This window comes from Topomyia yanbarensis, chromosome 3, assembly GCF_030247195.1.
Source record: "Topomyia yanbarensis strain Yona2022 chromosome 3, ASM3024719v1, whole genome shotgun sequence".
Classification (NCBI taxonomy): Eukaryota; Metazoa; Arthropoda; class Insecta; order Diptera; family Culicidae; genus Topomyia; species Topomyia yanbarensis.
The window spans coordinates 412,227,663-412,249,566 of record NC_080672.1 but is presented as its reverse complement, the minus strand read 5'-3'; the positions used below and the strand labels follow the sequence as shown (position 1 = coordinate 412,249,566).

General features: G+C 37.6%; 1 protein-coding gene across 14 annotated transcripts in view; it reads left to right on the top strand.

Moving 5' to 3' along the window:
- LOC131693510 (RNA binding protein fox-1 homolog 2) overlaps positions 1 to 21,904 on the top strand; it is an 803,264-nt gene that overhangs the window by 759,637 nt on the left and 21,723 nt on the right. For 12 of the 14 annotated variants that reach the window (XM_058981382.1, XM_058981380.1, XM_058981389.1 and 9 more), the window contains one exon: positions 14,023 to 14,070. The exons of the other annotated variants lie outside the window; for them this stretch is intronic. In XM_058981382.1, coding sequence (XP_058837365.1) covers positions 14,023 to 14,070 — 48 coding nt within the window. The remainder of the gene's footprint in view (positions 1 to 14,022; positions 14,071 to 21,904) is intronic. 14 annotated transcript variants of the gene reach the window in all.

The following is a 21,904-nucleotide window of genomic DNA, read 5'->3' as shown; positions in this document are numbered from 1 at the left end:
TATTTAAGACCAAATGAGATATGTTGAAAACTAGGCTTAAAATTCACGTGAGAAGTTTTCCTGTCACATAAGATTTTGAAAGATTTTTTTTTCTGATTTATTTTTTTATTAAAAATCAACCAAAAATTATTAATTTTACCAAGCACTACTGTTTTACTTTGGTTGCTCTTAACCCTAAATTGTTGATATTTTATCCTAACATGCAGGGCAGGAAATATTCGAACCGAACCTATGTTCGAATACTTTCAAAGCGCGAAGCTTTGCGTTACTGGTTCGTATTCACAAGCTTCGCATCACAATCGCTTACCATCGTAATTGCGGACATTTGGGCGATACTTTTGCATGCTCTTCGGCGAGGACAAATGAAGCTTCTTGTTCATTTCATTGATGTTCGGAAAGATATGTAAAAGCTTTTGCGTAGTTTTCGACGAACACGAGCTAAGCTCTTGGTTCGTGTGATCGATATTTTTGAAACAGTTACACGGAGCTTCGAAGCGATGTTCGCGAACACAGAAAAAAGTTTACCTCGAAGTATTTCAGAATCGCGAACACCGAAGGATTATATCAATTTAGCATCGCGAGGGCCATCGCTAACATGTTCGCCGGACGATATTAGTTTTCTTTATTCAAATACCTACCTACTAGTTATGCAAAAAAAGTATATTCTAGACAGAGGCCTTGTATTAAGGGTGGAATAGGTGAAAAATAATTGTGACAATGTGAAGCTTATGGATGCTGGGGTTAACTGAAAAGTGACGTAACAAGTTTATTTAAGATACCCTACTGATATATTACCAGTACGGATAAAATCAAGATTTCGTGACAGGGCGGGGATAAATTTTCAAATGAAATAAATTAGGGCTAGAAAATGAAGTTAAACACAATGTACGCAACGTATTGATTGGCTCACTTATCTTAGTCATGTTCCTATGTCAGTTTCTTGAGGATCCAGTTATGTCAGTTTCTGGAGGATAAAGATATCGATATCCATTCAAAGGAAAAAATCGATTATCAGTTAAATAAATAACGTCATGATGTGTATGATGAATCCTAGAAATAAATAGGGAATGTCAATAAACTCGACCATTCCCGATTCATATTTGGCAGTTCTGGTCGTTTTGTAAATCTTGTTTTCGACTAACAGTAAAACCATTTTGATTCAGAAGTATGTTCTAGAAGGGCGCATGTTTTTTCGTGCACTTATTTAAAAAAACGCTTTGAATCCATCTACCAGTGTGATGAGACATTTTTATAACTGTTTTCGAATATTATATCGGTTGAGAACTTTTAGAACATGATATTTCGAGAAATTTTGAAAGTGAAATTAAATCAGTTGTAAAGTTATAGAAAATAGCCTTTTAAAATGAACGGACAATCGAATTATTACTAATACTTTATGAATACATTATCTAAGTTCTTCATTCAATGCAATATGTATGCAAAAAGTTAAAAACTGGATTTCCCTTGAGAACTGGGCCAAAAAATCGAAAAAAATGTGTTGGCGATCTGAGAACTAGAACAGAAATTGTAACCCTTGGACCTCTGAAGTGCATGCGTACAAAATGCTATAGTCTAATGTTTGTTTTCATTCATTTCATTTAATAATTTTCAGTTGAGCAATTCTGTCGCAAACTGCATTGTGGAGCGAGGGTCATAACTTCCTAAATTTAAGTGTTCCTATTAATTTAGTACACTCTCTTTAACATAAACTACTCTAACGAATGAACGAATGGGAGTAGGTTCGATAAATTTTGAAAGAAGCCGTTAAATCAACCACTTAAGGGATTACACCACCGCAAAATTAAAAAAAAAATCAAAATTGATCTTGATTGATTTTATTATTCCATATTTGAATAGGGCTAATAAGATTTGTGAACAAACTTTTGTTTTGCTGATTTCTCTTAATTTGTTATCATTTCAACACAGAAAACATTTGAAATCGATTCTACCAAGGGCAAAGATGTTGATTCATGTGTATTTTTCATAAAATTCAACTCTGTAGCGGAAAAATCAGCGAAATAAGTTTGTTTACAGAACTCTCATTAGCCCTTTTGAAGAATTACTATTGTATTGATCTTAAATATGGGTCTTCAAAATAATATATAGAAATATGGAATGCGACAAAAGTTCGAGTTTAGAACGACTTGCATTCTATTTGGAGTTATTTATTTCGCTTCTCATTTTCCGAGATTTCCCTTACATAAAGCATTTCGGCTATAACTGATTCAAAAAAAAAAAATACAGAAGGCCCTAAAGATTTCTTTCTTTTATTTTTTATTAGTAAAGGTCAAATAAGAGAAGATTACATCTTGGAGAAGATAAACCAAATTTTGTCCTTTTCAGAATTGTTTTTGGATTTCCAACAAAAAACAATCACTAGAACATTGTTTGTAAGTTCTTTGTGTTTCTCCATCAGTAATTAGTTAACAAATACAATACAAACAAGTTGGAATATCCTTCTCATTATTTATCACAAAACACATGTACAGGAGTCAGGAAATAAATTTCATAAAAGAGGAACATGTAATAAGTTTGACACTTCATTTATTAAGTGAACAGATTCTGTCGAAAATGTTTGAAAATAAATATTTTGTCTCTTGTGATTAGGTAATCAACCAATAAACTTATAAAACAATATTATAAAAATCATTTGGGAGCTTTCCTCTTGGTTTGGTACAGATGCCAAGAAATTATAATTCAATTAATGACAATAATAATGGATTCAAGTATGTAGGTATTTTGTTAATAAATTCATATGGTAAAATTAAAAATAACGTTTAACACACAAATCATCGCATATTATTGAGTGAATATGACTAGCCGATTTAGGAATGTTGCGCAAGAACGTTAGAAACCGCAACAAAGGCCAACGGACTACGCCTAACTACCCCTCAGTGGATGCAAATAACTGAAGTTCGCCGTCTAACTGAACTCGGACGTCAGCAGTGAGATTCCATCCGAAAATTGTTCTTTTTAGGAAGAATTTGTTTTAGATAGGGAGATTATTAAGAGAGGGGTAATGGTTTTAGCGTTAAAAACACTATTTGCGATTTTTTTAGAAATTTGGGCGAAGCGAATTGATCAAAACTTTTGTACATTATAATGTATCATTTCATCCAAAAGAGTCATTTCACCAAAAAAGTTTTTTTTGAAACCCTTACCCCCTTAAACATACTTTATACATCTTCACCCTAAACTCCTTGGCAGGGAAAATATACTTCGATTGAAGAAGAAAAGACGAGTTTGCAATCAAAGTAGCTAGTAAACATAATTGTATTCCGAAAAAAAATTGAATTTCACTACCACTAAGCTCATTCAAACTCGTGGCTCATAAATTGGTAAGGTATGCGACGCACCTAATCCCTAAATCCTAAATTATAATCTTAAAATAATCCATTTTATTTATACTCAAAATAAGATTTACAGTTTATGATTTTAAGACAGATAGTCACGTACCGAACATGTTCGCGGTGGCCTCATGATGCTGATGCTTGAAGCGATATAAAACTTCAATGTTCGCGATTCTCAAATAAACGAGGCATTCGCTTTATATGTGTTCACCGAATATCGCTTCGAAACTCTGTGGAAATGTTCCAAAAACGCAAAAACCACGAGCCAAGAGCTTACCTCGTGTTCGACGATGTGTGCTTCTAAGGTTAATGTGAACTTTTTCGAACATTGTAAAGAGCGAACTAGATGCGAAGCTCGCTTCGTCCGAGCAGAGATAAGTTTTACCCCTAAATGTTCGCAGCGATTGTGTCAAACTCATCGATTGCATGTGGTATGCTTGAGAAGGTGCTTCGTGAGGCTTCGAACAACAATCAATTCATTTTTCGAAATTTTCCTGCCCTGCAGGCACATCAATATTTTTCGAATGGTACGTCGTTTGTGTTAATCGGAAGATTTGTTCCTGAGATATTGGCCAAAAACTGCAAAAAGTGCTCAAAAACACTCTTTTTTAAAAAATCACAAAAACGGTTTTTTGAAAAAGCAAATGAATATGATTTTCGTGCTCAGTGACCCAAAATTGACTTAGAAAACACATTTTTCTTAACTTCATGCAATTAACCCAAAATTTGTAAACTAGTGTAATCATTAAATTTGACAATATGACAAATGGACAAATTTTAAAGGATTGTTTTACGAGAAAGCGTTCTAGAAAGATGCGGGTATAGTGTAGTTGGTAAATCGATTGTCTTGTACGCAGCTCACCTGGGTTCGATTCCCAACCCTGCATATTGGGTTCGACAGAAATAGGGTTCCAGCATATTTTAAATGCTTGCTGAAAATGTGCTTGAACAGTATAGACAAAGCAGTAAAACTTCTGCGATATTCGTACTTGTTTTTAGGACACCAAGCTACACGTTACGGTTAAGATTCGTTTTACCACTTTAAGTATCCTCAACTTATGAGAAACAACGAAAACTACATTAAAAGTCCATTTTCAGCGATTTTGCGGGATGGAAGCTCTAAGATACTGTTCTTGTTCGCTAGGAAGATCGACAACGTTCCAAAAGGAAGCCACCTCGCCCCAATATTATTTCTCTTTTTTAATGTCTTCAATATTTATTGACTAATCTGTTCCACTTAACATCCGGACACTTTTATTTATTATGTAGCAGGAACAGTAGTGTTTGGGTCTGGAATATTTTGCTTGTGAAAAACACGTGTTTCAGAAATTCAAGTTTCGTCTCGATACGTGCACTATTAAAAAAAAATGTGCTAGATGGAAAACGAGAAAACGAAAACAGAGCTTACACACCCACATCAAAAACCCGACATTGTCAATTCATCATTTTTGAGGTTTAAGATAAGGTAGTTTTCTGTGTTTCGTATTCCACTCGTTAGTAGCTAATAACTGACTGGATCGCTGGCATCCGAAACAAAATGAAACTGACCTAAAGTTGTGCGTCATTTGCATAAATTCTGGGGTAAACTCAAAATTTACTCCTTAGGAAGAATAAGCACATTTTCACATTGGTCCTCACCTCATCACTAACAAATCAGTATTTCTATACCACTGGGACATCAACGCCGTCCAATTGTTCCGTCCATCGCCGTCACGCAACTTATTTCTTTTTATATGTAGTGTCTAGCTAGCGTCCCTGTCAGCTGTTAGCTAGTGACGACTAGAATCCGAAACACACCAAAAAACCCAACCTGACATTTTTTTTAATACTGCACGTATCGAAGCGAAACATTCACCACTTAAACGGACATGTATATTCCGAATAAATCGCTGTCAACACATTCCAAATCCGATTGCTATATGCGCTGCCATAGAATAAATCAAGTGTGGTTATTCTAAGTGGAACAGCAGACTGTACAAGCGGCTCGGCGGGGTCTTTCCTTCGCGGACGACATGACATTTTTTCGACGGCTACGGGATTCAACCGATACCGAATTTCTCCAGAGAGAACTGAACAACTCGATGGCACGTGGTGTGATGAAAACGGAATGATTTTAAACATAAGCAAAAATTCGATTGTCATGTTCGCGCGGAAACATCATCCGGTCCACTTCAATTTGCCGTTTGTTCGATTCGAGCAGATTCCGGTGGAGGCTATTGGAATATATTTGGGTTTATGTACCTTTGACGTTTAAAAAAAATATATTTTTCCGGATGCGCCACTGCTAGTCAGTTCAAGCAGCTAACGCCGTACGACACGCCGCAAAATAGGCCAACAGAACACACCCGATGTTCGTGTGTTGTGATAAACACGATACGATGCAGCAAAACGGTCCGAATACAATCTACGTAAACCGTCACAGGTTTGAAGTATTGGATTAATGTTTGACTTTCCGTGCTTTCGCACGTGCAACATAGCGGATGGTTATCTGGAATTGATTGATTCTCCGATCGGTAACCCTTTCATGTCCATTGTTTTCCTAAGGCATATTTGTGAGTGAAATTACAAGTCGCAAAAACAGAACGTGCTTTGAAAAACCTCCATATATATTTCATGTAAAAATCGGATATAAACTTCAAACGTAAAAATTGGACTAAGATCCTTCAGCATAAAAACTGCCCGCTTAAAACGTTCTGCCCCAAAAAAGTCGACAAAGATCCAATATAAAAATCGGTTAAAATTTGTTCGCAGAAAAAATCCGTATATCGTATATCGACATTCAAGTTTAAAAGTCAGTTAAAGTAAACTGTTATCTGTTATCTTTGTAAGGGCCGAATATTTTTTTTTCTGGTTTTTACATAGAAGATTGTTTTAAAACGATTCTTTTATCCCAGAGCCTTAGTGTGATTTTTACACTAGAAATTCATATTCAGTTTTAACATTCTAAGATATTTAAACCGGGTTTTACGAAGCATGTTCTGTACTTGCGTTTTTTTTACTTTCGGTCGCCCATATAGGATTCCAAAACGGTGTTTTCTGTAAACTGTTTGGATAAAAACCCCAAAATACTTACATTGATCAAAATCATGTTCATGTTGAAGATGTAATAAATCATGGATAAGTTCACGTCGTATAGTGGGATAAGTTCACGTCGTATAGTGGGACTCTACATGGAAAAAAAAAATTGTGAATAATGTGCCATGAATCCTGGAACAATCACGTTTTTGCGTTACGAAAACAGGACCATGAACAAAAATCACGTGTTTCATAATTATGTTCAATTTACCTTCAGTAACGCCCGCATAACGCTTTCATTGGTGGAAACATTTGTTTTTGTTTTTGTTTTGTGAACTTCAGTCACGGTTTCCGCCAAGTCACTAGTAAATCGATTTTCTGCACGTGAACTAATTCACACATTTATGAATATTATTCATAAAACCAAAGGTTAACTCATGATGTTGTTCATAGATTTAGGAACATTAGTTAACAAAATCATAACATTCTGGATATTTTCTCGTGAACTAGTTCACGAAACTCGGAATTTTATTCATGAATCCTTTCAATCCTCGTGAACTAATTCATGATTCCTAATATATTAGTCACGATCCAATATCCGTGCTCGTGAAATGGTTCACAAAATTATGAAATATTGGGCTCTATTCTCACAGTCACGTCACCTAGTGACTAAAACAAGATTTCCCTCTAGTCACTAAGTAAGGGACTGTGAGAATAGGGCCCATTATTCATGGATTCGTGAACTGGTTCATGATTCCTAGTATAATAGTCACGACGGACCATGCGTGCCCGTGAAATAAATCACAAAATTATAAAATATTTTTCATGTATACGTAAACTGGTTCGTGAATCCTCATATAATAGTCACGACTTACCATTCATGCACGTGAAATAGTTCATGCTCGTGAAAAAACTGCGTTGAGCACCACAAATCGAGTTGGTGATATAATTCACAGAATAAAACTGCTGTTATCTCGAACATGAGTCGCATTACGTAACCTGTCAAATTGAAAAGTAAGCTCTATAATAAAATATCAGGATAACGTCAACAGAAATTACGAAAATCGTGACCAAGATCTTGAAATCATGAATATATCACACTATTCGTGTCAAAAATCGTAACTAAGATCCCGAAATCAAAAACATAAAAACATAAACCTCTAATTGTGACTAAAATATCACGACAACGTAAATAGAAATCACGAAAATCATGACAAAGTTCCTGAAATCATGAACATAAATCACATTACTCGTGATGAAAATGTCTAAAATCGTTAGTAAGATTCATGAACATGAATCACTCTACTCATGACTAAAATATGACGATAACGTGAATAGAAATTACGAAATGCGCGACTATGACCCTGAAATCATGAACGTATATCCCGCTAGTCTGATAAAAACATCTGATAGTGAACTCACGAATAAAATAGCACGGTAACGTAATGAGAAATCACGAAAATCGCGAATAAATTCCTGAAATCATGAACATCGTTTGACTGTCGGCTTCCCAAATTATGAACAAAAATCATAAAAAACTAAACATATCTAGGGAACAACAACAGTAACCCAACCAAAAATTCGAATGTAACGCCACGTATATATTCGTGGGTGAACTAGTTTTTTAGGAACACAAATAGTTTCATGAATACGAGTTTTATTATTCACAATTTCAGGAATTTGGTCACGATTTTCGTAAATCGTTCAGTTCACGAAATCATGATCTTTTGTTCATGAATTTATGAACGGATTTTTTTCCGTGTAAATAATGTTCCTGAATCTATGAATAAAATCATGAATCAACGTTTGGTTCTATTGATACTGTTCATAAAGTTATGGAATAGATCACGTACAGAAAATCGAATCGGTAATGACATGGCGGAAACCATGACTTAAGTTCATAAAACAAAATCAAATATCTCGACGAATTAAAGCGTTATGCAGGCGTTACAGTCCTGTGGGATATAAACCCTAGATATATGAGTCAAACCGAAAAGCGTTTAGTGTTGCTGTCCATGAATTTAATTTCAACGGAGAGCGCTCATCGACCATCTGAAGATCACGACAACTCTGACATCATCCCTTTGGTTTGCTGTAACCAGGTTTCTTGCAATCTCGCATCCTAGTGCGACCAGCTTTCTCCGTCACTCTGCCAGGGGCTTAAATCAATATTTGCTTGTTGTTTACTAGGACGCATCGCAGTGTTAAATTTGTTCCACTGCCCGGAGAACTTGGAGATACTCCGGAGAAAATCGTTCCTGTAGTCTCTTGTTCTCTTTTTTCTTCTTCTGGTAGCAAACCGGAGTAAAAAGGATACTTTTTCTCCTTTTTGCTCCGGAGTAACTTCCGTGTACTGGTACAAACCTATTTTTTACGCTGCTGTCATGTAAAAAATCTGTATCAATTTGTACCTTTTTTACAAAAATCTGTGATCCGTACCGTACAGAAACTGTACCTAAAATACTTAAAAAATCTTCGCGATCACTGCAAAACTCGTGAATACAACTTCCGAACCCTCTTGTTGCAACATGTTGTTTTTAGTTATGGAATTTTCATTTCGACTTCGTCTCATCAGAATCCGACGTTAACTTAGTGACAGGACGAAGCTAGCGCCTGATTGACGATAAGCTAAAAAAAAACACGATTTATTTGTTGTTTTTGTCGGGCGATTTCCAGTTGTTTATATCGTTCCGACAATCGTTCTCGCTTTAATGGCCACATCACATATCGATTGATTTATTCTTTCTAATAAGATTTTCTGTCTCTTCCTGGCAGTTAATCTAAAGAATAATATTTCCTAAACTTGTTTATGATGGATTTTACACTTGCGTGATAAATTCCACAGCGCTTCGCCAGTTTTTGCATAATTACACCCTTTTCATCTGTCATGTTTCAAAAACCTCAATTTTCACTTCATTTTTAATGCGCGACATTTTGGAAATGAAGAATTTTGACTGTACAAAAAAGTTAACAAACGAAAGATGAGTCATGCTGTGATGAATGCATTATACCATCACATATACAGACGTACAACGTAAATGTATTGTCTAGGCCCGTAGCGAGCGATTGGCCGGGTTGGCCCCCGCCAAGTCGCTGAGTCGAACAATTGGGTGTCATAATAAGCCTGCTATTTTCAGACAAACACTAAACTATTGTCCGAAAGTCCAACTGAAAATGACAATCAATGTAAATACACGATGGATTCAGATGTCCCCAAGCGTATAGTCAGAATTAAACTATTCCTGAACCAAGCGAGCATAATTATGAGTTGTGGAGAATGGTGTAAATCTCTTAAATATTTCTGAAAAAGCGTCCTTAAAGCGTCTTTCAAGGGAACGCTTCAAATTATCCAGGCGCTTTTTGTACACGGGAAAGCGTAATGGATGATGTGAACTCTCCCGACAAAGGGCACAGTCTTGTCGAACAAGACGTTAATAGGCAAAGCAGTTATACCCGTTATGAGTTTGAAGGAACATACTGTTTTGTACCGTCCTGTGCGGTTCCACACATGAAAAACTCGAATCGGTAACAACACCGTCAATCTCAACTTCGTAGGCGGGTGTGTAGGCACGGTAGTCCTTGAAAAAATACTTGTCACCAGTAGTGTCTATTGCTTTCTTTTCTTTCATTTTCTATCACAAATCTGAGAATATCTGGGCGAACTTTCGAGATACTTACCGGAAGATCTTTGATCCGAAAGCACATCAGATGTGGTCCGGTGGAGTTCAATGTGGATGATTTTGAACGAGAAGCCGGAGTCTTTGATGATGAATCTTGTTCGCCATCCGGGAAGATGCGGGTTGCTTTCGTCAAGAAATCGTCTGCTTAGGAGAACGATCTGCATTTACTGTCTTCCGGAAAAAAATACTCCGTCCGTCGCCTTCAAAAAGCTAGCGTCAACTGTCAACAACTAAATAATGATATTAACTGAACTTATATTTAAAATTCCACAAAACTTTAGTGGAGTGCTCCATATTGATGGCTTTACCCGAAATTTCAGTTTTGTCCTTTTGTAAAATTATTGCTCAATTTTACATCGGTGCATTTTACCCTCTGTGCACTTTGTGTAAGGAAATAATAATCCTGGAAGTCTGCATGGGGAATCATTCTAATCGTGTTTTAACCGAAACAGCCTTGTCAGATCACTAGAACTTCTTATGTAATTATCTATAACAGAGGAAACAGCAAGGCTAGCGATACTTTTACTGGTCCTTCTAATTCACGAATAAACTTTTTCCTATCGAAGCGAAAGTTCTGCTTTTCTAGTCAGAGGAATGCAATAAAACTTCTATTGTATTCCTTTGTCTATGTGAAATAATTCATTTTTTAAACCTGAAGTCTTTTTTCAGGGACATTCTAATATCATTGTAGTATCCATGGCAAATGCCGCAACTTCAGTCTGCCATGACCAACTGATCTCGCTCAGAACAGAAGTCAAATTGCCCCATTGCTACCAGAAGACACACAAGTGGTTCTCCCGGTGTGTCGCTTTGCCTACTCTGTAGTAGAAAAATGTCGTTGCTTCTACCTATCTAGTAAGGAACAATTGTTAAAAGTGAATATGAAGCTTAATGTGACAGATGTTCGCAACCTGCAATATGACCATATCAAACGTAATGTACTGCTTATGTTCAGGACTATTACTCAAAGAAAATCGTTAATCAAGCGAAACACCATGCAGCACGCCGTCGAATACGACAACGTAACAGTCAGCATTCTCGTATATATGGATGATGATTTAATCGAGGTACGACTGCACGATCTCGCACCACTTTCCACTAATCTCGTAATGAAGTAACTCATGCTCGGTCTCTGTTGGAAGAACCTCTTCTCAGGCGGTCCCAACGGCGCTCGTGAGTTGAGAATGTACCCGACGAAATTTATCTCATCCTACCCCGCTATTCTAATTAACTCAATGGAGTACAATATACTCACGAAACGCTGCTTACCCTTCCAGGGCAGAACGCTTTGTGCCAGGTCTGCAGTTAAACGCCACAGCACAGGAAACGCTGCGCAGCAGTTAAGGAAAATTCATCGACTGCAACAGATACCAGAACAAAATCAACTTATGATAAATCACAATCGGTTACTTAAATATGAATATGCGAATCAGAAAGTAACAAACACTCACTCAACAACGACATCACCCAATGTCTACAAATCAAAAACCAACAAAGCAGCCAATGCCAAAGAAGACTAATACACAACAGTGGCTCGTAAGAATAGTAGACCAACGATGGGTATTTGGTGGCGTCATAAAATTTCAAAATTTTAGGTTAGGTCGCTAAATTTTTTTGACGACGTCGTAGCGATGACGATATGGACGTGAACGCGAGAGAAGGCAGACCGATTGACCTGACCCCCAAATTGTAGTGGATAATACAGCTAACGATTTTCCACCAAAACATAAAAAATTAAACACGCAGCAGCAAACTGTGTCAACAGGATCCATCGGACAAGAAATAATTGTAGTTGCTTTACTTGTACTTTTACACATTATAAAATGCTAACCTCAGAAAAGCGCTGAAATCTTTATCTGCTTTATAAAAACATAGGACAAGCGTGTCATTTCAATATGCATATTTTTTTCCTTTTTTTTATTTCGGCTAATATGCAGTCACATTTCCTTTTTTATTTTTTAACGACATTCTAGAGATTACTGGGTAGTACTCAAGTGAGAGCAAGGATGTGAAATATACAGATCGGAAAACTAGAAGTGGCAGGGTCATTAGAAACTGTCCTAAAATCATACAGGTTAATCTTTTGTCTTCTGTTGGCTGGAGTCGAGCTTAGGTAGAATAACTACGAATCATTCAAGTTTACCAACATGTCTCCTTATGCTTCTTTACCATAAGAACTGACATAAAGTCTTCTGAAAAAAAGTGCTCCAGAAGAATTCGCTACGTCTCTGTGTATTGTATATGGCTAGCTTATTTCTCAAGCGAAGGGCAAGTTGTTAGTCTTACAAATTTGTATGAGCAAAAATTTGTTTATTTATAAACGACATGGGCATGAAGGGGTTAACATTCGTGCAATTTTGGGCTACACTTGCTGATTGGGATCTCACCTGCAAACGTTTGGCTCGAGGCATTCAATCAACTTCCAGGGCGAACGAATCAAAGAGTTATTACGCACACCATCGCACGACCGTCGTTCGGATCTACCTAACCTGTACTTTAGATGCTGGCACCCGTTGCAAACCTAACAACATTCAATCGGGGCACACGGTGAATTGGATTATGATTTTCCCAGTGCGCATCGTTTGCGTAGACCAATCCTGTTAGGGATGATGATACAAGAGGGTGTCTCGAATGAGAGGATAGGGTAAAGTGCCTAATTTACAATTGATGGAATACGAAGCTGTTTACAAATGCCCTGAAAACGATGAAATACTCGTGTTTGAGCGCAGCGAAAACTCGAATCGAGTGCCCCAATTATCGTCCTACCATTTGACCCAAGGAATTGAACAAAAATGGCAGACACTGCTCTAACCAACTGCTTCAAATGGGTACGGTTACAATAGAAACATGGCGAAAATATGCCCATTACCCTACGCACGTATGATGATAACAAACCAAACCAAATTGGTTTGGAAATGCCATCAGGTCTTTTCGAATATCGGACTAGCGAAATTACCTGATTGGTTTGAGGAAACAACAATGGAAATGTGGGTTGTATCTTGCATCAGAAATTTTGCAGATTTCGATACATACATCAATTGCAATAATTTGATTAATTGATAGCACCTGAGGTAGAGCGTTGAAGGTCCCTTCTGCACACCTAACGGGACCTGCAACTCGTTGGGACATTTGTTCTGAGGCGATAAATCCTTAGTGACGTTTTTCTTTCAGCAGGAGAGTAAAGCCGTTCGTTTCGGCCCACGTGTTTATGGGTTGCCATATATGGTTCCTTAAATCGGACAAAGACCGACGAACAAAAAATGAATTTAAATATTTTTGAATAATTTCGTTCCAGTGATCTTGCAATTAAAGACAGTGATGTGAAATCCAAACTGACATTTAATTTTTGTTTCGCCGAACTGCTCACAATCACGAATCACAATATTTTTTTCTTCAATTTTTATTCCAATTATTGTGCGCATCATTAAATATTCGATCGATCCCACCCACAGCTTTATAATAATAACGGCATTAATTTCCTCCAAGCATCCAATGCTCATTATTAATGCTGTTCTTGGTGAGAAAAAAATCAATTTGATTGTATTTCGAGTTCTTGTAGTTGCTGCTATCCAACAGTTCTTTTAATCAACAATCTGCCATTACCGAACCAATTACTATATGAAAATTATTATTTTAAATCAGAAACTGCATAAATTCTGCGTAATTCACCCCATACCGACCGACAGCAGCATCCATCCATCGACCGAACAAACAATAATGCTCAATCGATAACTGCTGGACCGAGTTTCTCTTCCTTTATGTCGAATCCACATCAGTGATTGGGTGGGTCCCCCATCTGCTTGTTATCCTTTGTCCATGTAGCTCGTTATCGCTCACCCTTCTGATGGGGTTCAGTTTGCGTAGTAGTAGTAGTAGTAGTAGATTGTAGTTAGTTATCCTTTGTGACAGGCTGTAAAATATGTGTGCTAATTATGGTCTCTTTTTCAACCTTTTTTTTCTCCCCCTGCTACTCACAGGCAGCCAAACCCGTGACGGAGGTTCAAGCTCAACAGACCATTTTGAACGTAAGTAGGAATTTTCAATTTGAAATCAAACTCTCCATCGTTCGCTGTAATAGAGTCAATATTTGAAGGTGACCCAGTTGAAGTACTAGTTATACCACGGAGAAGATTATCTGTGGGTCAGTCGTCAACACATTATATCACTCTTATCAGTATAATAAATGTTCATTTAGCAGGGTTAACTTTAGACAGATAGTTAATAATCCTTATAAAGGTCGAGAGAAGATAGTTTCGGATTCAAAGATCGGTATAATTTATTACTGCGGTTTAAGAACTGTTCATTTTATAAAGTAGACAAAAATTTGCTAATGAAAAATTATTGAAAAATGATTCGTTGTAAGCCATCTTTCTCTTGATGTCATCCATGAGTTGTTGCACAATATTAGTAATCACTTTTAACAATATTAGTAGTCAGCTTAAGCACGATGGAATGGATTTATTGCCCATCCTCATGCAAATACCGTTTGATTATTGCCCAAAATCGTTCAGTAGGTCGTAGGGGCAGATTGGAGGATTATGCCACTTTTCGACATTTTGGCTTTTCAGCAGTTCCAAAGTTCAGCATAATAAGCTAATGCTGGAACTGCTAGAAACAAGGATGGAATAAACACAGGTGAAAGCTTTTCTCGGATGCATTCATCGCGAAGAGCAATCAAATTTTGATGCCACATGTGCAGATCCCTTGCCACATCAACATCTTTATTTTCGAATTTGGCCGTCCCGATCAATCTAATACCATCTTGAATGTCTTCCCATGGCCTCCTATAGCACAGTATTATTAAATTTGGCAGTGAACTGATATAAAACTTTGCGTAGGTGTCTCATCGTCTTTGACGAGTATGACGTACACAACCGGAGCACTTTTTCGCATACCAAATAATTCGCATACCAAATAACTAGATATTGGCGACAACAATTTATTGCACGTGTTTGTGGTTCTGCTGGATAAAAAAAGGATGCTTTCTTCATTTTTTTTTCAATCGCGTTCTTTATGACTGACTTGACTTATCAACTTTTTTATTTTTTTAGTTTAGTCGGATTCACAAAGATCACACGCACAATACTCAGCACGCTGAATAGTAGCCATGTGATAATTGAGCTTGCAATTCCCCGTCAGTGCCCTGACTAGAGTACTGCAACTGTGTTTGGTAAAATGCAGCAAATTCTTTGACATTTTCGGCCTTTCATCCGGCAGAAAAGTTTTTCTTTGAACGCGAGTTTGCAAGCTACACCAATGGTTGACATGTTCTGACGCAGCCCAAGAGCAAATCTTGTGCTTTTACCAACTTATTAACAGTGGTAGAACTGATTTTGGACCAACGAAATCAGTCGCAGAGCCAGCTCTTGGCAATTCGTCCGCTCATTCATGTCCAGTCATACCGGAACGACTCTTCGATTTGAGTCCGACATGCGATTATTAATTTTGATCTCGAATCTGCCGAACTAAGTGCTTTTAGGACATCTAAAAAAAATAAATTCTTTCAAATTCCCTGTTCAAGTGCCAAATGTACACCACACAGATTCGCGAAGCTTTCTGCTACGGTACAGTATCTACCAAGCGAATGAGACTGGTTTAATCTCATTTCACGACAATAGACACCAGCACCGGCACGACCCTCCAACAAAGAACCGTCAGTGTAACAAACTACGTATTCTTCAAGTTGTTACTCTATCCAGCCAGACAGCCATTTCTCGCAAGGAGGAATTCTCATATTGAAAGCTTTAAAAGGAACATGAATGTGACTGAAAGGTCACATGTAGTTTATACCATTTAGGGCCATAAACTTGTGGGGCTTCCAGATCCCTCAAGAGGGTATGCTCAAGAAAGTGCTTCTTGTTTTAGAAACACATTTAGTTGTTTTATGTTTAAGAGAGCCTCTAGAGCAGCAATAGGTGTTGTCGACAACGCACAAGTCATCGCCATCAAGACCATCCTTTGAAGATGGTTTAACTTTGATTGGATTGTCATGACTTCTCCCTTCTGCCACCAAACAAGGCACCCGTATGCCAGTATTGGTCTAGCAATTGTTGTGTAGATCTACTGAATGTGCTTGGGTTCGAGTCCCCAAGATTTGCCGAAATCCTGTCTGCATTGGTCTGCAAGCTTTTTTGATCCTGAAATCGATGTGAGCTGTCCAATTGAGTTTTGAGTCAAGTATTACCCCAGCGTACTTTACTTGATCTGCGATAATAATTTCTCCGTCAAAAAACTGCAATGAACGAGCTCTGGTTGTAATCCTTCGTTGCGTGAAAAGCACCATTTATGTTTTATTTGGATTAACTGATAGTCCAACATGAAGACACCATTGCTCAATAACACATAAGGCTTGCTGCATCAGATCGAAAAGTGTATTGATGAAAATGCCGGTTATCATTGTATGATATTCATCGGTGATACCATATGGTGGAAACCCAAGCTCATAAAGTTTCCTCAACAAGCCATTGGCGACAAGGTTCCATAGAAGTGGTGACAGCACACCACTTTGAAGAAATCCGCAGACATTCAGTTTCGTAGTAGAGGTCTTAACGATGAGCACTAGGGCATTGCAAAAATATTTTTTTTTAATTTTCAAAGGCCCCCCCCCCCCTCTCATATTGTGACAAATGTCAAAGTAAGCTCAGATGCCAAATTTCACATCATTTGCACAATTCTAGACCCCCGCCCACTTCGCTTGAAATTTTTGAAATTGGTGGGAAAATGTGGAGGAAAAATATATTAAATGCTATAACTTTTGAAGTAGCAATTATAAAATTACAATTTATACCTCTTTTTAAAGGAAATAACCTTAGTATTGGAATGAAGATATTCCTGTTTCTATAAAAATACGGGAAAGTGGGTTACTGGATCATTTTGGCCCCAAAATCTCCTATTTATTTGAATTTTTCTGCTCCGTTGTGCAAACCATACATATTTTGCAGTTTTTCTAACGTGAAAAAATCTCAGAAATCGAACGGAACCTTTCAGGTCTTTGTCCGAATACGAGAAGTTGGGGTTATATGGCCATTTGTCATTCATATTAAATTTTATCATTTTCTCGTGCATATATCTCTATTATTCTTCTTTCAATTTTCATAAATTGTACCTTTTTCAACGTGGAAAATCCTTAGGAATAAAATAAGAAATAGATTCGTTACCGGTAAAATTCAGTAACATCAAATTATCTGACATATAGGGCCCTATTCTCACAGTCACGTCGCCTAGTGACTAGAACAAAATTTCCTTCTAGTCACTAGGTGACGTGACTGTGAGAATAGGGCCCATAGTCTCGATTTATCATTTTTATCATAAAATCGCACATATTAACTCCATTTAACAACAAAATTCTTATTTAATTTACTATTTATAGTGAAAAATGCGCTTAGGAATCACATGAGAAAAGTTTCATACCTGGAAAAATAGGTGAAGTTGAGGTATTAGGACATTTAATGAAAAAATTGTGGTTTGTAGAGTTAATGTCAAAAAATTTGATGTTTTTGAGTTTTAACGCAAACGAATCTATTTTTGTTGTTTTTCTAAGAATTTTCCATGTTCAACAAGGTACAATTTATGAAAATTTAATGAAGAATATTAGAGATATATGCACGAGAAAATGATAAAATTTAATATAAATGACAAAAGGCTCTATAACCCCAACTTCTCGTATTCGGACAAAGGTCTAAAAGGTTCCGTTCGATTTCTGAGATTTTTTCACATTAGAAAAACTGTAAAATATGTATGGTTTGCACCACGGAGCAGAAAAATTTAAAAAATAGGGGATTTTGGGGCCAAAATTATCCAGTACCCCACAATCCCGTATTTTTCTAGGAACGGGAAGATCTTCATTTCAATACTAAGGCTATTTTCTTTAAAAAGAGGTATAAATTATAATTTTCTGATTGCTACTTCAAAAGTTATAGCATTTCATATGTTTTCCTCCACATTTTCCCATAGCACCAATTTCAAAAATTTCAAGCGAAGTGGGCGGGGGTCTAGAATTGTCCAAATGATGTGAAATTTGGCATCTGAGCTTACTTTGACATTTGTCACAATATGAGAGGGGGGGGGGCCTTTGAGAATTAAAAAAAATTTGCAATGCCCTAATGAGCACAGATGTCGGTTGCTAAGCATTGCGTGTATCCAGTTCGTGATATATGAAGGAACTTATATAACCTCGCGCTGCTTCCAAAATGGATTCGAAAGACACGCTGTCAAAAGCACCTTCAATATCAAGAAAAACTTCTAAACATGATTGCTTTTGTGAAAAAAGCTTTTTCAATGTTGTAGACAACATTGTTTAATAGAGTGATAGGAGACTTCGCCGCTGATATGCATGTTGCATTGCATGCAGCGGGTGCTCGCCCAAGCTAACATCCCGAATGCAGTGGTCGATTAAACGTTCCACTGATTTGACAAGGAGGAAGGTCAGACTGATCGGTCTAAAGCTCTTTGCCTCCTCATAAGTGACGCGGCCACCTTTGGGAATGAATTTGACAGTTATTGCCCGCTACGCTAATAGAATGTATCCTGTTGCAGGACTAGAAGTAAGCACTTTTTTCAAAAAAAAAAATGCTTGAAGTGCTTATATCTTCATGAAAGTAGAACTGGAATGATTCCATTTTGTCCCGAAGACTTATACGAAGCAAAACTTGCAATCGCCCATTTGATCGATTCGGTTGTCACAATTCTACGAGCAAATGCCCAAGAATCAGAACTACTTGAAAAGATGTCAGGCAGATCGAAAGCAACATATTGAATCTACTAGTCCGTTGAGACTTCAGACATTTGTGCAAAGGTGCTTTGCGAGTCAACCTAAATGCCTCCGACCCGTCCCTGCGTCTGCGATTCCAAGCTCTTCCACTTAACTTTTTGAGTCGAACAAGTTCAGTGTTCTACCAAGGGGTTCCTCTAGCAGCACGCTAAACTCGAAGCGGACCAGCCTCGTATACTGAATGAGTTTGTTTTATTCATGACCTCATTCAAGTCACTTGGAGATTCAATTGTCGGAAAATACCCATGAAATCTAGTCGCCAAATCCTCTTCGTAGAGCTCCCAGTTCGTAGATCATGGATTATGATACGTGACAATATCTAGCGAGACGTTGAAATGATCAAAGACGATGCGCTTATGATCAGACAACGACGGTTCGAGCTCTTTGGGCTCGAGTCAGTTTGCCAACTCATGCGTAATACCGCCGGAGCAGAGAGTTACATCTAACACCTCATATCTGCCAGCTCGTGCAAATGTTGCGTGATTTCCTACATTAAGTATCCTATTTTGAAGAATTGTATACTACATTGTACTTTTGTGCCGGAGGCTAACATTGCTTTTTGTTATTTTTAACATGTTCGAAAAACCTCGTCTTACAATATTGCGGGCGATAATTCAATTAGATAAAGCGATAGTCGACTTAGTGTCAATGAAGCTTCCTTCAGAAGATGGAGTGCAACAAAATAAAACTTCAGTCGATAGAATTGAAAATAATATTTTAAGTATGGAAAAAAGAATATTCTGGTATAGTGACCGTTCTTAACAATCCGTTGTTTGGATGGTCGAGTATGAAAAAAAAACGATAATTCTTAAGTTCGTTATTATACCATGCAATGGTTATTCTATCGTTGAACGACCTATATTGGAAATGGTTTTTAAACGTTTGATAGAATGGTTAGCATATAGTACACATTTATGCGGGATAAGCTAATTGCGTGCAGTTTTCGATTGTGGTAGGCGGACTTTCCTTAACTGCTTCTGCGCACGGTTTTCCGTGGGGTAGGGTTTCATTACAGAATTGGCACGTAGGAATCTGTGCTGGGTGCGTGACCAGCGTTCTCTGATTAAACGTTCCATTTTCGGTTGATCTTTATGTAATGGTCACTTATCAAGGGATTGGTTTGATCGGACGCATTCTCACCACAAGAACACCATTTGAAACACCCGGGAAGCAGTCTCTCCAAGTATCAGCTGTGACGGAATCCACTTCTCCGTATCTTGACATGTATTTTTTAATCATGATGTCAGGGGTGCGCGGAGATAAGTCATGCAAGCGAACTTCTATAGCATCATTGTCAATAATATACGGGCATGCTGATTTTAACGTTGCCGCATTTTGCATATTGTTTCGCGAAATGAATGACACCGCTTGGGTAATATCCTTGGACATTAATGAGCACTTGATGGGAATATGATGCAGCTGAAGGGTGTTAACTTCTACCAGATTGAGCTCCATCTGCACTTTTAATAATAGTTCCACTTCCCGAATAGCTGGTCCTACGGGACATTTTGAAAAGCAAATAGGAACACAGTTAGACCGCAGTGAGCCTTTGCTTTTGCTGTGTATCGACACTCATGACCAGCGATGCCACATGTTTTTTTGAAATGTCTGTAGAAGAATAACTAATACGTCTGTAAAAGTCTGTAGATGATTGTGTAAATTCTAGGTACGCTAAAATTTTACTTTAAAAATAGATTGAAAGTAGAATTCTATTCTGAAGGAATCACTCGTATTCGAAAATAGTTATTCTAGTGCAATTTTACTAAACACTATTACCCTTTTAAAAGTCTGTAGATCTCTGGCTACGTCTGTAGGAGACATCAAAAGTCTGTAAAATACAGACATGTCTGTAAATCTGGCATCGCTGCTCATGACTATTTCACTTGGCAGGTAGAGGCAACGTGTTTGTGCACTGAATAAATACCAAGCGATAGGTAAATTGTTTGCTTGCTTGCTTCACTGATGCCAATTCGATTCTTTGTGCTTCTGCTCTGTGCAAGTTGAGAAGTGATACTGATCCATATAGTCCATGTCTTCACAAAAGTTGTTCAAAAGGAAATGGCCGTGTGGATGTTAGCTATTTTAGTTCGGCACACTGTTGCCGCGTGACGCTAGTGTCTATGTATAATTAGGCACTATATTTTTTGATGTAGGACTATGTCTTTGTTTTCGATATAGGGGTGCACTTTGCAAATTTCACAAAAATGGTATGTAACGAAAAGTGGTCCAATTTTAAGCGCATATAATTCAGCCATCTCACAATAAATTTTCAATTTTTTTGTGCATATCGCCCCGAAATACTTCTAAGAATAGATTCCAATAGATAAACCCAGAGATATTTTATATTATGGCTTTAAAAATGTAAATAATGTTCAACCTTGTCGAAATATCGCGCATTTACACACAGAAGATAGCGCTTCCCAAGCCCGGTACGACAGATTTGTGTACCTAGCGCGCCACGCTTCCATGAATGACGTCATCATTGACTATTTAAAGAACGGATTTGGCCGGACAAACTCAGTTGCCGATTGAACGGCAGGCAGAGCAGATCACTGCGTCGTGTGTTTTCACAGCCAATGTAGCTGAATCAGACTGGTTGTGGAGGTACGTTAGCCAGTGCCGTCCAACAGGCGACTGAGCTTGTCCATTCAAACACTATGTTTTCTTTTGTGTTGTGCTAGTTTCGTGTTGTGCTCCAGTACATGAATACAATCTCAAACACAATTATTCGTACACAAAATCGCTTCTACATTCGAGCTTCATTTGTAAACACGGTTAACATAGTGTCGTGGTACTACTTGTCTCTTTCGCTTTACCCATCATCATCAGCGTTGATTCATTTTACTTTGTGTGCTTGGGTTCATTGTTTGAGGCGAATGTGTAGGTGTAGGTATATCTAATTTGTTAGCAGGGTTACCATATTCACAAATTGTTTGTAATGTCACAGATTATTTTCACAATTTGTTATCATAGATTCTTTTTTACAGATGGCAGATTGTTGGCATTTTGATGAAAATTTCACAGATTTTTGGAAATATTGATTTTTCCCAGATTTTTCGGAAATTTATCACAGATTTTTTCCCTGTTTC